This window comes from Salvelinus alpinus, chromosome 3 (genome assembly GCF_045679555.1).
Source record: "Salvelinus alpinus chromosome 3, SLU_Salpinus.1, whole genome shotgun sequence".
Classification (NCBI taxonomy): Eukaryota; Metazoa; Chordata; class Actinopteri; order Salmoniformes; family Salmonidae; genus Salvelinus; species Salvelinus alpinus.
Window position 1 is genome coordinate 61574688 of NC_092088.1, and position 17313 is coordinate 61592000.

The 17313-nt window shown below is 40.5% G+C and overlaps 1 protein-coding gene across 1 annotated transcript; it reads left to right on the forward strand.

Annotated features, from left to right (window-relative positions):
* Positions 1-2242: 2242 nt before the first annotated feature.
* On the forward strand, positions 2243-6953 carry ftr14l (finTRIM family, member 14-like). Its single transcript, XM_071393586.1, has 8 exons — positions 2243-2744; positions 3089-3346; positions 3539-3634; positions 3880-4113; positions 4425-4584; positions 4872-4979; positions 5620-5756; positions 5956-6953. The coding sequence occupies exons 1-8, from the start codon at positions 2580-2582 to the stop codon at positions 6340-6342; spliced, it is 1545 nt and encodes a 514-aa protein (XP_071249687.1). The 5' UTR covers positions 2243-2579; the 3' UTR covers positions 6343-6953.
* Positions 6954-17313: the final 10360 nt, after the last annotated feature.

Sequence of the window (17313 nt, forward strand, 5' to 3'; positions counted from 1 at the left end):
ACCTGGAATGATTTTACCACAGTCTTGAAGGAGTTCCCACATATGCTGAGCACTTGTTGGCTGTTTTTCCTTCACTCTGCGGTCCAACTCATCCCAAACCATCTACATTTTTTAAGTCAATTTTTGAGGTTGAGGTCGGGTGATTGTGGAGGCCAGGTCATCTGATGCAGCACTCCATCACTCTCCTTTTTGGTCAAATAGCCCTTACACAGCATGGAGGTGTGTTGTGTCATTGTGCTGTTGAAAAACAAATGATAGTCCCACTAAGCGCAAACCAGATGGGATGGCGTATCACTGCAGAATGCAGTGGTAGCCATGATGGTTAAGTGTGCCTTGAATTCTAAATAAATCACCAACAGTGTCACCAGCAAGGCACCATCACACCTCTTTCTCCATGCTTCACTGTGGGAACCACACATGCGGAGATCATCCGTTCACCTACTCTGCGTCTCACAGAGACATAGCGGTTGGAACCAAAAATCTAAAATTTGGACTCATCAGACCAAAGGACAGATTTCCACCGGTCTAATGTCCATTGCTCGATTTTCTTGGCCCAAGCAAGTCTCTGCTTCTTATTGGTGTCCTTTAGTAGTGGTTTCTTTGCAGCAATTTGACCATGAAGGTCTGATTCACACAGTCTCTTCTGATGTGTCTGTTTCTTGAACTCTGAAGCATTTATTTGGGCTTTCATCATAGCTCTTGATGGTTTATGCGACTGCACTTGAAGAAACTTTCAAAGTTCTTGACATTTTCCAGATTGACTGGGGTTTACCCAAAGAGGATGTTCTTGTATAAGTGTCTTTGGTTTACCTCGTTACACAGTCATGTGTAATTATGCAATACAGACATACAGCTATAAACACTAGAGCTGTGTTTAGACAGGCAGCCCAATTATTTTCTTTTTGTTCACTAATTGGTGTTTTGACCAATTTAGATCAGCTCTGAAAAAGATCTGATGTCAAACAATCTGATGTGATTGCTCAAAAGACCAATTAGTGGCAAAATATCAGAATTGGGCTGCCTGTGTAAACGCTGCCTAGGAGACAGCAGTGGACAAATCAAATCAAATGTTATTTGTCACATGTGCCGAATACAACACCTTACAGTGAAATGCTTACTTACAAGCCCTTAACCAACAATGTATTTCAAGAAATAGCGGTAAGAAAATATTTACTATATAAACTAAAGTAAAAAATTCAATAACAATAGAGGGCGTACCGGTACCAAGTCAATGTGCGGGGTACAGGTTAGTTGAGGTCATTTGTACATGTAGGTAGGGGTAAAGTGACTATGTATAGATAAACAGCGAGTAGCAGCAGTGTAACAGTGTAAAATCATCTGGGGACCCATGCCAAATCTTTTCAGTCTCCTGAGGGGGAAAAGGTTTTGTCGTGCCCTCTTCACGACTGTCTTGGTGTGTTTGGACCATGATAGTTTCTTGGTGATGTGGACACCAAGGAGTTTGGTCCTCCCTTTCCTGTAGATGAACACTTTCAGAATGAAGGGATCTCAAAGTGTGTGTCACGTGTGCTCCCTCTCCGGCCTCTAGGTCACCAGACTGCTTGCTATGGCGCACACCTATCACCATCGTTACGCGCGTCTTCAGACTCACCTGGATTCCATCACCTCCTTGATTACCTGTCCTATATATGTCACTCCCTTTGGTTCCTTCCCCAGGCATCATTGTTTCTGTTCCAGTGTCATGTCTGTGCGTTGTTTGTGTTTCTTGTTTTGTATTTAGTTGCATTTATTTAATAAATCACTCACTCCCTGAACTTGCTTCCTGACTCTCAGCACACTCGTTACAGTGTGGTTGCATGAATGAAGCACTCATCTGAATAGAAGTTTTACACGAAACTGGATCAGTTTCCTGTAATTTATACATTTTAGTTGGGCATGGTATAATTGACAGATTTGATCAGTATATTGAACTTTGGCTTCTTCCTTTACAAACCATAAAAGGAAGTTATTTATAGGTGTTTATAAAAGTTAGCTAGCCAACTTACTGATCATTCTTTGTGAAATAACACCTTGTTTTAGTGTCTTCCTTGTTGAAACTCCCCTCTGCATTAAATTCCTTTGTGCTCACCTGTCTTTTTGTGAAATGCAGCACCTGTGTGCAGTGAAGAGCCACACCTCTCCAGCCTTTAAACATCCAACCAGGAGGACTGGTTTAGCCCAGTGACCAGGCTTCATTACTGACAATCTCTCTCTCTCTCTCAAACACACATTCCAGTCACACAGTTTCACTGAAACCAACCACTTGTCAACATCTATCTCTGTGGATTTCACTTTTACCTACGCATCCCATCTCCTACATATGTGAACATTCTTCACCTGCTGATCTCACCTAATTTACCAGTAGATCTTACCTAATTTAAATGTGGAAACTCAACTTTAACTTTTTACTTGTGGGTCACACTTTTACCTGTGGATTTAATCTTTAGACCTCACTTTAACCTTCTGACACCCCCTTTTAAATCTGTACTGATCATTTACCTGTGGATCTCACCTGAGGACCTCACCTTTAGGGATCTCACTTCTACCTGAGGATCTGACTACTACTTGTCCCAGGAGAGATGTCTCGCCGTGCCAGTACCTTGGACCTGGACATTACCAGCAAGTACAGCACTTTGGGAGGGCAGGCCCAACAGCGCTCCACTACCCTGAGTTCCCAGTCTCAGCCCAAAACCTCCAAGCCAGGTGATGTCCTTTGTGACTTCTGCACCACTCGGAAACAGAAGGTTTGGTTTATTTTATTTTGGTGAAAAAACTTATATAACATCTTTTTACATTTTAGTCATTTAGCAGATGCTCTTACACAGAGCGACTTACAGGAGCAATTAGGGTTAAGTGCCTTGCTCAAGTGCACAACGGCATATTTTTCAACTAGTCAGCTCGGGGATTCAAACCAGTGACTTTTTGGTTACTGGCCCAACACTCTTAAACGCTATACTGTAGACGACCTGTTACCCCCATAACATTGTTCGACATTGTTTTGTTTATTTTTTTGTTCTATATTGTAAAGTGTCTTTAGGTTCTGTAAAAGTGTCATATAAAACCTGTGTTGTGTCGTATTCTTCTTAAGGCTGTGAAGTCCTGCCTACTGTGCCTGGCCTCCTACTGTGAGACCCACCTCCAGTCCCACTATGAGTACCCAGCCTTGATGAAACACAAGCTGGTGAAGGCCACGGGCCAGATGAGGGAGAAGATCTGTGCCCAGCACGACAAGCTGCTGGAGGTGTTCTGCCGCACCGACCAGACCTCAGTCTGTGTCCTCTGCATGATGGATGAACACAAGCGCCACGACACTGTGCCGGCTGGCACCGAGAGGGTTGAGAAACAAGTACGTTAGTTTTAGTAATACTATACTCTAGTCCCCCTTAAAAAAGCCTCAGACAGCTGGCCTTTTTTTACACACCCTATGCATTCATAAAGCCTTTATAACAGATACTACATAAGACATTATGACATCCATCATAGGCCTGGTTCATATGTTGATGCTCCTATAACATTGTGTAAACGTTGTCCCCTACAGAAACAGCTGGGGTCCACTCTAATGAAGTCTCAGCAGAGGATTGATCAGAGACTGAAGAAGTGGACAGACCTTCGCCAGGCTGTGGAGTCAGTCAAGGTGGGTTAAAACATTATGAAACTATGCATGCATTTTGAAACTTTGCATGCAAGCAGTGGGTGGGAGAGCTTATTATTTTAAATCACATCAATAAACCCCCCAAAACTCGTAAGAGACTCTTCCTAACAAACTGGGGATGTCCCTCTCTCTTTAACCTCCCCTTTTCCCTCCCTCTTTCTTGCTTACATGTCCCCTCTTTCATTTACTCCCGCTCTATTATCTCTCCCTCTATTTCTCCCATACAGCACTCTGCACAGGCGGTGTTGGATGAAAACGAACGTATCTTCACAGAGCTGCTGCGCTCCATAGAGAGAAGGTACATAGAGGTGAGGGAGCTGGTGCGAGCCCAGGAGAAGACCACAGTGATCCAGGCTGAGGGACTGTTGGACCGCCTGGAAGAAGAGATAACTCTGCTGAGGAAGAAACACACTGACCTGGAGAAACTCTCCCACACTGACGACCACATACACTTCCTACAGGTTGGTATAATGTACAGTTACAGTCTCACACTGCCAGACTTCATAGTCTTGTATTCACTTGGCTACTGGAACTGGCACAGGAACGTGATGAAGCTGGAGTATCATACTTCCCTCCAGGCACTAAATGTATACTGGGCAAAAGTGGATTGAAACCACGTTGTTTCACCTGTCCTTTCAACTTAATTCAAACTCAATTTCAGCTTAATTAATCAGCGTAATTATGTTGTATCATCAATGTGGCTATTTAACTGAATTGCTCAAAGTCATCATCATGCTCCTCTTTTCCAACCTTTTCTCCATCGTTCCTCTAGAGCTGGCAGTCTCTGTCTGGTCCCTCTGGGTATGAGGATCTAAACAATGTCACTGTCGTGCCATACTACTCCTTCGATGGAGCCAAGAGAGCCATCGCTGCGTTGAAGGTGCAAGTGGAGGAAATCAACAAGATGGAAATCAGCAAAATCGCCTCAGCAGGTGAGTTACACAGTGATTTCTTATTTTTGGGTGACTTGGCTCTGGTTATTCTTTACAATGTATGTCATGCTATGTTTGAAAATTAGTGTTTTAATTCATTCCGTTTTCACAGTTGTGTATTTATTCGCTATTTAATTGTTTTTGTTTGTATCAAATATTTATTACTGCGGTCTGTCTGTCTGTCTGTCTGTCTGTCTGTCTGTCTGTCTGTCTGTCTGTCTGTCTGTCTGTCTGTCTGTCTGTCTGTCTGTCTGTCTGTCTGTCTGTCTGTCTGTCTGTCTCCACAGTCAAAGAGGTCCACATTATCCAACCACTAGAACAAATGGCACGAGAAGAACTTGAAACCAAGACAAGAGAATATTCAGAACCAAAGACAAGAGAGGATTTCAAGAAATGTGAGTAATTTTAACACGTTTTTTATTAAATAACAGTGTGTCTATTTCAATTTGTGCCCTGTCTCCTGTAACAGCAGACACTCATATTCATTTGAAGGAAGGAAGTAAATGTAACACGACTTTCCTGTGGTCACATTATCATGATGGATGAAACTGGCATTGAAACCAGTGTGCCACAGTGACAGAGATAGTCTGTCTACCTGCAGAACAGGTTAGGTGAAAACCATCCATAACTGTGTCGCTCCCAGCGGTGGAAAAACACGGAACATTTATGATTAAACAAACAGTTACGCAATATTGACACCTAATCATGTGTCACGGGACAGAGTTTCTTCTCTTTTAATAAGAGAGAAGTGCAACTGGAGCTTCCACTTTATAAGTTGTTACTCCTCGGCAACTATAAGGAAACAACAGCATAATTAAACAGCATATCACACTGGTAGTTCCTCTGATGTAGGCCTTGTTTGGTCATTGTTTGGTCTATCTTGTTCAAACCCCCTGCTGTAAATGTTAAGTGTTGGATTGACAGTTTCAGGGTCCTGCATTCAAGGCCTGGTTGGGGACACCCCCCTGAAATTGCCACAGTATTTATTGGTTTGGTCTATCTTTCTATTCTAAAGCTTTTATCCCTCTGTTCCAGACCTGGTCCAGCCGACCCTGGATGTCAACAGTGCCCACCCCAACCTGTACCTATCTGAGGGCAACACTGTAGCCAAGATGATGAGCGAACCCAAGAACTACCCAGACCATCCAGACAGGTTCGACCACTGGCAGCAGGTAAGAAACTTTTTTTGCTCAGGTGTGACATCACATGACTTAGACTAGGAAAGGATAGGGCTTTCTCATAGTTTCATATAATATTTTACAAAGCACTCATAGTGCTTTACATTGTATGGTGGGTGGGTGGATGGTCAGATTCATATCCAATTAACTAAACTCATTCAATTCAATTCAACTCAACTCTCTTCCATCCCAGCTGCTGTGTAAGGAGGGTCTGTCAGGGAGTCGCTGCTACTGGGAGGTAGACTGGAGAGGAACGGAGATAGACATCGCCGTCACCTTTCAGAGCATCAACCGCAAGGGCAACAGCAACGAATGTAGCCTGGGTTGGAACGACAAGTCCTGGAGCCTGTACTGCTCTGAGGACAAATATTCCTTTGTGCACAAGAACCAGAGCACAGATATAGCCAAGCCCAGGTCCTCAAGGGTAGGAGTGTATGTGGACCAGATAAAGGGGACTCTGGCGTTTTACAGTGTGTCTGATAGCATGAACCTCCTTCACAAAGTACAGACCACCTTCATAGAGCCTCTCTACCCTGCCTTCAGTGTGTGGGGCTTTGGTTCCAGTGTGAAACTAGTATAATGATTGGGTGGGAAACACTAAATGGGGGTCTTGAACCAGCGACCCTATGGTTACAGAGAAATCTCACTAAATCTGTGCCATAAAGGTCCAGACCTCTTGAAGTTGTTGTATGCTTACATACAGGGAGGCTATACTGTATGACATATTGTTTGAAATGTACCTGTACATTGTACCTGTACATTGATGCTCATTATAAAGTGTGTATAATTCTGTAACTAAAATAGATGAATGACATTTGAATACCTATGTAATTACAGAGAGATACAATGTTTTATATTTTATGAGAAGAAAAAAAAAGTATTACTGGAAAAGAGTAAGCAAATGTTTAGAAAGCTTTAAGATGAGTGATGGGACGGAATCTGCTCTGACAGTTCGGTGAGACCATTACTGTTGGATGTTATTGGACCTTTCTTTCCTGTATTACTACCATGCCCCTTTCTTTCCCTTTTATAATAATCAGATATTGTATAATCATAATGAATGTAAGAAAAGTGGACCCTACCCTATGGTATTCCCACTGGGCACACAATGTACTTTCAACATGGAGAATTGGGTAATATGTGATTGTGATGTTGATAAATTAATTAACAACCTATAATCACTCAAAAAGACCAATGTGTTATCACTATGCTTTCAACCATCTAAAAGCACAACCAAATTCCAATAGAAAAACAATTACATTTTTGGTTTAGTTTGTCACCCAAATGTCTATCACTGCGCTTTTAACCGTTTAAAAGCACAGCAAAGTTCAAATGGGAATATAATGTCAGATATTTTCTTTATTTGTACAACAGATTAATGTGTTATCAATGTTCTTCATCTAATATAAGAACCAAATGACCTGGGCCGGGTTTCCCGATAGCAAAGGAATTTAGGCTTACGAACGTTTGAATGATGCTTTGTTGCAAAAAAGGCCGAAGCTGTAACATTTCCCAAAAGACCATGCAGAGAGAACGTTCCCTGACTTTAAGTACATCATTGAGGCATAGGCCTACAGTCGATACTGATAGTATGGAAAGAAAGTCTAATTTTACCTTAAAATTATAATTATTCCACAATACTGACAAAGGCTCAGCTCCTTGAAAGATATTATCACCTACGGCTGCAAATATTGTGACGGCTTATTCTAATGCTTAGCCTACCCTATAATGACTAAAATGTCAATGTAAATCAAGACTTGGCATATCATTAAGCACATGTTGTTAAACATTATTAAATATATTGAGTCAAAAATGACAGACTGTAGGCAGCCTACAATTAGAAAAATAGGAAATGACATTGATTTCAATATCGCTGAATTACAAAAAAATACCATGTTTGTATGCGGCTTTATTAACTCAGTTATATATATATATATATTTACATTGTTTGCAAACTGATTTGTGACACATATTAATGCCAAAATAACATGCAAAACAGGCAAGCCTGTGTGTTTTTTTTGTTGCTAATAATGTGGGGCTCAAAACAGATGGGGCTCTGATCAGAGATTGCGGCTGGTCACGTCCACCTAGTTATCCAGCAGATGAGGGCTGAGTAATTAGAATGTTCTACTTGAGGTGTGTTTGCCTAATATTTATTTGTCGAATGTTTATGCATTATTATGCTGTGATATGTTGAAATGTATTATATATTCGCCATTGATATGATAACTATGAGAAGTAGGCTATTGATTGTGAAGGAATTTATGAAATAGCCTGTTTAGGTGCATATTGAATTGGCCCAGTGTTAGGGGTTGGGTTTTTAACCCGTTCAGGTTTGTAATTTCAGGGGAATTGAGAAGTCACAGTGCTCTCTTTAACTCAGCTGTGTGAGGAGTTATTGATGCTTTGTCAAAGTTATAGGCACTCTGTCTAAGGTGCTCTACCTTAGAAGTCGGTCTTAGTGTCTGCATATGGGCCATTTGGTTATTTTGGAATTCTTAATCTATATGTCAGTGTTTGTTAACATCTTGTAAATATCCATGGATCCAGCATTTTACATTGGATTTGAAAAAAAATTATCATCATAAACTGTTGTTTTTGAGAGTGAAATTTCAACCACAGGATTATGTCATCATGGTAACTAAATTTCAACATAGACAAATATGTTGAATTTGTACCTTTAATACAAGTCAGATTTTCAACTTTATAGCCACTATCAGAAAAAAAAACTATAGGCTGGGCAGCACCTCTGACTAGATAATGTATCTATCTAAAGCTACCCTTTGGTCTCCCATCCACTGGCGACCCGTCATTCAGGGCAGAGACCCACCTGTTTTGTGCCCCACATTTTGTGCAAAAACCCACCTGTTTTGCATGCTATTTTGGCATTAATACGTGTCACATATCAGTTTGCAAACGATGTAAAAAAATATATATATATATATAATTGAGTTAATTAAGTCGCATACAAACATGGTCTCTTTTTGTTTTCTTGAGTAAAGCAGCACCAAAATGCAGGTGTTTCAGCCTAGCTCAGTGCTTTCTGTGGTGGTGGAGCGTTGTGCCATGATTGGCTCAGTGTTTTGACACTCATGGGGACACTACGTCACTGCCAAGTCTAAGGGTAGAGCTAAATAATTAAAGCCCCTTGGATGCTGCCATAGAGTTACATTAGAAGTGCCCATCCAAGAAGGCTCAAGGTCATTGGCCACAGACAAAAATATGTCAAATCACGTTATATCTACAGTAGCTGTGATTGGACTGATCATGTCAACATCATACTTTCAAAATCTTAGCTAGCAGTCATCATCATGAATCAAGTCGACAATCTACTGGAAAATACTTTTTAACTCTTGTCATATGAAGAGAAATAATGAAGAGAAATTATAGACAAAACGTATCCGTGCTCATCGGCCATTGGACATAAACATTACACAACAAGTTAGAAATTGCAAATTGCAACAATGGTTTGGAAGGAATCAATAGCTAACTGCAAGCATTGCAGAGAAATCATTAGCCTGCTATTCAGTGGAATGTCTATGTGGTCACAAGTCTAAGATTAAGGGTCTCTTTTCCTAGTTTAAAATGATAAACATTCAACATTGGTCATGCTGTCAATGAAGCATGATTTGTGCCACGCTCAAAACAACTGTTAACTTGGAACTGCAAAATCTGACTTTAGTGAGTTCAAGACAACTGGGAACTCGGGAAAAACAAGCTATGACTGGGAAAATACGTTTTGAACTTTCATCCAACTCGGAATTGTAAATCGGGAACTCAGGCCTCTTTCTAGAGCTACGACCTGAAGATCACTGATGTCATCATGATTCAACCTTTTTTTCTTCGAGCTCCCAGTTGTCTCGAAAGCACCATAAATCCAGAGAATGCCAGACTTTGATGACAAAGTTTGATAACAAAATTTGCCCACGAAGGACCCCCACGCCACCTTCCTGTTCAAGTGAGCACAGCACAACAAGGTGAGTCCAAAAATGTCTTGTATGCTGCTGCATAAATCATGTAATTTGCCTGGGAGATATGTTTACTGTAGCTTAGAAAGTAATGCTAAGAGTATGTTGTGTAGTAAGCTGTTAGTAGCCCATGTGCCTCACCCTAATAATTTGCTCTATTTTCACCTCTTCATTTCGTCTACTGTTCTGACTTGGTGGTACACATGTAGCCTATAACCTGTTTTTGAGAAATGTAACCATCAAACATTGTAAGAGCTTTCATTATCTGCTTATATGCCCCTTTTATTTATCATACGGTTCTGACTTGGTGGGATGGAGCATTGGAAGTTAAGACCAGGTTAAGCCATTGTTCTCTCTCTTACGTCTGGCCTTTACAAGAGAAGATCACGGTTGTTTTATTGGGTATCCTTCGTTTATTTGGGGTGTGCTACTGCCAAACAGTAGCCTGTGTGAAGTTGGGTTAATAAACCGTAAATCCGTAAGCTCAACCCTCTGTCTGGACAATTGTTCCTTCATGATCTAGCCAGGTCATTACAGTATGATATGTTACACACATGACACCAGTTAAGGTTTGGTATCAAGCAAAACACCAGTTTTTCCTTCATAATTTGGGAAACAATGAGGTTTCAAAGCACTAGGTGGCAGTATGAAGACGTTTTCAACCTTTTCCTTTGACTCCCAAATGCATTATGACATTGCATTTGGAATCATTGTCTCTTGATTTTGATTATTTTGATTAGCTGAGGGGTATTAATCCAAACTTGTATCTAACATGTTTTTTTTAATCCTTGATTGTGATACGGTTTTGGAAACCTTTACTACTACAAAATACACACGTAAGGCGTATTTTGGGGAAGTGTACTTATTGCTATGCCCTCTCAATAGGGACAGTAATATTGCCGTTTTCTTCTCGTTTTTCAGGCGAACGTCTTTTATTAAGGGAGTATGCAAGCACACTCGTTCGGTTGGCCTAGCCCAGTTCTGCTATGTGCCAGCCAAACCTATGTACGCAGACGGCTTTACTGTTAGCTGTTTTACCACTGATTTCCATTTTTTTTTATGTGTAACACAGCTTCGAGTCAACGTTTTTTTATGTTCACTCCTGAGTTTCTATTAGCTCAAAAAGTGCTAGTTCAGGTAAACTTGCAATGCAAAATAATATACCTCTTTAGGAATCTGTGTTCGAATAGTGTACAGTAAGTGTATCTTTTGTAATTGTAAAATTATTTCAGGGTGATAATAAAGTAGAGTTTCTTAGGTTTCCAAGCCCGTTTAACACGCAAGGATTATTAATAGTTAATAATGTTCCCTCGAATTGTTTGGGGCACTGAGCAATTATGCCGACATACTTGATTATAGCTGTGGGGCTTACACAAGTCCGAATATCTTATAGCCTAATTTTCTAGACATCAATGTACACCAACATTTTTTTTGACGACACTGCAGAACACCCGCCAGTGGCGGTCAGTTTCGTTTAAGATGAGGGAAGATTATTTTTTTCTTGAACATGGCCTTTTTTCTATTACAGCATATTGGATGAGTCTCATTCATATTCCATTCACCCAGTTCAATGTAACAGCATAGGTTTAGGCTGCTACATGATACTCAAATTTTCCCTATACCCATCATGAGGTTGCTACAACAGACGGTGACATTCAATACCGATTTGCACACTCTTGCCTGCATCCACCTGACATAGGGTGTAATCATTAGTCCAACAGTTGCAAACAAGAGTTTCTATTGGACAAATTCAGGTATGTTTATCCCTGTTTTGTTCCATTTGCTTCCGTTTAAGAAACGTTATTCAACAATATCGGCAGAATGAATACACCCCTGATCACGCGTAAACAGTGTTCACTCTTATGACAGCCACGTTGTATTCCTTCTCTTCCCTTCGCTTTGGACTTCAATGCACAAAAATGTTTGTGACCAGGCGAAAAAACCTTTCCAAGCCAAACCTCTACAAACAGCCTACATCGTTGTCACCATATTAGCTAAAGTAACGTCATAATAGTCAGCATAGCTAATAGAAGTAAACCCGCTACATTAGTAAACCTGCTACAATCATACAGTACAGTCAGTAAGCAGTTACACCGGTGGGCCCAGGTGGCAATAAATTAGTCATACCAAAAGCTTACCTTGACTTGGGAGAGTTCCAGTGTTGTGTTGGAAAGTCGCAGCGAGCTAGCTAACATAGCATCCCTCTGTTTGAGCAGGGTGTTTCAGTAGACTAAACTGGCTAGCTGCATTTGCTAGCTAAGTAAGTGAGACTGAAAGTGAAAAAAAGAGATCTCTCTATTTTTCTCTGCTTCTCCTTCATTTTGGTATAAATTAATTTGTTCAAAACTGTTCAAGTATTGCCTTTCTCTCTCTTTGAGTCAACTACTCACCACATTTTATACAATGCAGTGCTAGCTAGCTGTAGCTTTCAGTACTAGATTAATTCTCTGATCCTTTGATTGGGTGGACAACATGTCAGTTCATGTTGCAAGAGTTCTGATAGGCTGGAGGACGTCCTCCGGAAGTTGTCATAATTACTGTGTAAGTCTATGGAAGGGGGTGAGAACCATGAGCCTCCTAGGTTTTGTATTGAAGTCAATGTACCCAAAGGAGGACGGAAGTTAGCTGTCTTCACCACGGTGCTACACCATGGTGCTACCCTGGTGCTGTTTAGGCTACTGTAGACCTTCTTTGCAAAATTGTGTGTTTTAATCAGTTATTTGGTGACGTGATTATATTTAGTATAGTTTTATCTGAAAAGGATAACTTTTAAAATGTTTTACAATTTCATTTCTTGATGAAATTCACTGAGGAGGATGGTCCTCCCCTTCCTCTGGGGAGGAGCATCCACTAATGCACACATACTCAGCTGTGGGTGTCACGCCCTGACCTTAGAGAGCCTTTTTATGTCTCTATTTTGGTTTGGTCATGGTGTGATTTGGGGTGAGCATTCTATGTTCTGATTTCTATGTTTTTGTATTTCTATGTGTTGGCTGGGTATGGTTCTCAATCAGGGACAGCTGTCTATCGTTGTCTCTGATTGGGAATCATACTTAGGCAGCCTTTTCATCTTTTGTCTATGTTGGAAAGTTGTCTTTGTTAGGGGCACTATAGCCCTTGTAGCTTCACGGTCGTTTTTGTTATTTCTTGTTTTGTTGGCGACATTTTACCAATCAAATAAAATGTACGCTCACGACGCTGCACCTTGGCCTTCCTTGAACGACGGTCGTGACAGTGGGGCTTACAAGACCTGAATTTCATATAATTTTCAAGACATCAATGTAGCAGTAGAACAAATATCACAATATCGGAATATAACTTCAAATAAAATAAATCAATGAAGGCTACAGCAGAACACACATATGAGAATATATAGGCCTCCTACCTACTGTATGTGATAATATAAAGCACCTATTTAGATTATCTTCACAGTACCGAACAAGTTTGTAAAAGAAAAAAAATGTCCTACCTTAGTTTTCAAAACCTCCCACAATGACTCTCCCCATGTCAAGTCCATTTAACTCCTGAGAGCCAATTTCTTGCTCAAAGCCATGAGCGGGCCTGTGGCTGTGTCGTTTAGTCTCCTTCTAAGGCTGTTCTGAAGACTGGCTGTAGTGTCTATTTTTTCATTTTGAGTGTTAACTATAACCTGGGTGTCCTCTTTAACCTTGTCTATAAGACTTGCTCCCACCAAATGCGCCTTGGTTTGGGCGGGCATGTTCAAAAAACATTTTTCTGAGGGCTCTTTATTTTTTATTTTATTGATTTCTTTTTACATCTGAGGCATAGGATGGTGATTTACTATAGCCACTCTTTTGCTAGTTTAATCCCTCCAGTCGTTTCTAGCAGTGCTGCTAGGTAAGGCATCGCCATCAGGAACAGTTTCCCCCTCACTCCTCTCCTCAGGCACTGACAGCTATCTGACTCGTTCTGGGTTTGTTTCACCATCTCTCTCTGGATTTTTGGACTTGAAAATATAATCCAACTCGATTGCCTTTTCTTATCCATTTTTTATTCTGCTTTTCCACAATTCAAATTCAATAGGGAGATGACTAGCCTAGGCTAACATGATTACGTAGGGAACTCTTCACTAGCTGACCACGACTACCAAGACCTGTGTCAAGATCAGTTACTTACCCCACTGGCCCTCCCCATAACCTCTATGTACAAAGAAGAAAGCAGGTCTGGAATCAGTGTGGCAGGATAGGATGATTACACAGAAGGATCACCGTGCTTTTACATTATGGTCTTTCTGGGGGGCGGGAGAAATAACGAGAAGGCAACTTGATTTAACGCTGATCACTTTTATTAGAATGTCTACAGTTCGAACAGGGAAACAATGAATAAGTCATGCCGCGAGAGGTACCGGATGCGGGCAAATAGGTGCCGGAACAAATAAAGTCAAATCTGAGAGGTGCCGGATCCTGTTGGCTCAAATTAACCACTGACATTGGTGGCTATTTGAGCAGTAAGTAGTGTAGACCAACAAAACCAATGGAGCAAATCCCAAACATTTTCACATGGAAATAGCTTTTGATTTCTATGATATAGGTTTCAGTAGCCTATATGTGTTGCTCAATGTAGGCCTACATTGCATGAGACTTAAAAAAATACGTTTCTACATTATGAAGGGTTTGACATACAATTTTAATTGGTCTGCAACACCATGGGCCAAATAGGTGACTGTAAATTGCATTGTATTGTATTGTATGATGCATGAAAACACTTTACAAAATACAATTAATTATTATTACCATACCATACTCTGCCTATTGGCTTATTTGCAAATTCAAGCCTGTCTAAAAATACAAAACTGCCCCTTTAATTATGACAAGCGTTTTACCTGACTGGCTTTTCAAAGACAGCTTGAAATGGAGCCTGCATGTTTTGTGCTCTTGTAGGAAGAGGTGACTCACCATTACTGGCTTATACTTATTTTTAAGGGGGCTAATAACTGGCTAACTAACAAAGAATATCAACAAATGTGCACACTTCTGTGCTCTGATCTGAAAAGCTCATTCACTCACAGATGATTGAAAGACCGCTGGTGGGCTACCCCCGCCAATAGAATTCTACTCCATTGTGCTCTGGCTTTGCCTATAACAAAATCATAGACTCAGTCTTACAAAGTTGGATTTGTTTTGTTTTGTTGCATTGAAAAGGGACTGATATAATGTTGATTCGATCACAGAAAAAAGTTGATTATATAGTGCAAACTAATGGGGCGAACTCAGTGACATTCAATCACTTGTGTTTCTGCATACCATGCATTTATTCTGCGCAGCAGACCTGGATGAGGTGCGTGGCGCACGTGTGCAGCGCAGAAGGAACATTGGTCAGGACTTTTGTACACATTGGCCTTGCTTGGGGAGTGGGGACCAGACAGGTGAATTTCTAAATTTGATTCTTGAAATGGTCCTCTCAGGTCCTCCACAAGCCAGAATGTTGAATAAAATTACATTTGAACTTACTCTACCGGTTGTCTGCGTGGTTGGTCCTTATATGGACAGGGATTTGAGACAATATATCCACAGGAAAGTATTATTAATTAAACCAACTATCACATGAAGCAAAAATGTGTTAAAAATGTGTATAATATATATTTTTATTCAAAATTTTCAGGGGGTGCTGCAGCACCCTCACTTCCTGCAGCTATGTTTCCTGTGGATATATTGTCTCAAATTCCTGCCTACATAGAGAGCAATAGTAGGCACTAACTATGATCTTTTTGTAGGCACTAACAAACTAGGGTTTTTGGATAAACGCCGAAAATAAGGTCTATGGTAAACACAGGTTTAGGAGATCTTATACGTTTCGTTCTATGATATAATCTTCATCAGCTAATGTTACTTTTTGTGAATTTTGAAGCATTTATGTAACAAAAAAAGCACATACAGTAAAGGCTTCATAATTCATAAAGGTCATGTTAACTAATTGATATTATCTCAGAACAAAACATATAAGATCTCCTAAGCCTGTGTTAACCTGTGTTAACCTCTTTCCCTATTAATTTTCCCAATAGGAATGTCTGAACGAACCAGAGATAACTCATTTCTGGGTTTTAGGACTACAAGCTGGCGAACTCTAATAGGACCATCCACGCAGACAACCAGTTATGAATACCTAAGCCTGTGCTAACCTGTGTTAACCTCTTTCCCTATTAATTTTCCCAATAGGAATGGCTGAACGAACCAGAGATAACTAATTTCTGGGTTTTAGGACTACAAGCTGGCGAACTCTAATAGGACAGAATTATCCCCCCCAGAACAACCTCAATTCATTGGGGCATGGACTCTACAAGGTGTCGAAAGCATTCCACAGGGATGCTGGCCAATGTTGACTCCAATGCTTCCCAAAGCTGTGTCAAGTTGGCTGGATATCCTTTGGGTGGTGGTGGACCATTCTTAATACACATAGGAAACTGTTGAGCATGAAAAACCCAGCAGCGTTGAGTATGAAAAACCCAGGTACTTAAATATTTTGTCTTGCCCATTAACCCTCTGAATGGCACACATACACAATCCATGTCTCAATTGTCTCAAGGCTTAAAAATCCTTCTTTAACCTGTCTCCTCTCCTTCATTGACACTGATCAATAAGGGATCATAGCTTTCACCTGGATTCACCTGGTCAGTCTATGTCATGGAAAGAGCAGGTGCTCATAATGTTTTGTACACTAAGTGTATATGAAGGCTACAACCTTCTAAGTCTGTTGTAATGGATATTGCCGTAGCACAAGCTAGACGCAGTCTACAAATTGCATTGCAGCAAAAACAATGAGCGTTTTTTTCTATGTGTGTCTTGCTTGTTTGATATACAGTAGCTTGCCTAAATAACTGCATGTAACTCCCCTCCTGAAAAAATAACATGAAATTGCTAGACAACCTGTTTGTGTCGTGCTTATGTTTGCAATAGCCTACTGTTTCAACAGACAAATAACTATGTTTGTTCAAATTGTTTTGTGTACAAGTGGAGCAGCTGAAAGGAGGTAGGCTAGTGGATCTCGCATGCACAGAAATCTCCATATTTTTAGCAACAGCAAGTTGAGTTCCAGAAAATCTTCACCCATATGGTCCCCAGGCAAACATCGGCCGTGCTGTGGTCAATGGTTCGAATGGGTATGGCCTCTTGGATTCCTGAGAGCTAGTTTTCAACCTAGTCATATTGATGATGGATGAATGTGTTAAAATTGATTCCCTACGGATTTAGATGTAATGTACATGATACAGCTGTGCAACTTCTAGTATGCTATGCTTATTTCCTGCTACCTATTTGGTTTGACCTGAAGGTCTCCTTTCCTTCAAAATATTGGACTGAAAGCAGATGATGAGAGGGGGTCAGACTATTGAGACACACCATGGTATCAAGAATATTTATCCCAAGGCATGCATGCCCAACAGGGTAATTGGGATTTAGGTCTAGTTAATACACTGAGTAACAACAATGTCATTCCAAGAGTAATGATAATAATATTGTAACGACCCTGCGTGTGCTGTTTCATTACAATATGATTGAGTAAAATATTAGGAACAACAAACAAACAAAAAATTAGGAACAACAAACAAAGCAAATAGGTCTAATTAC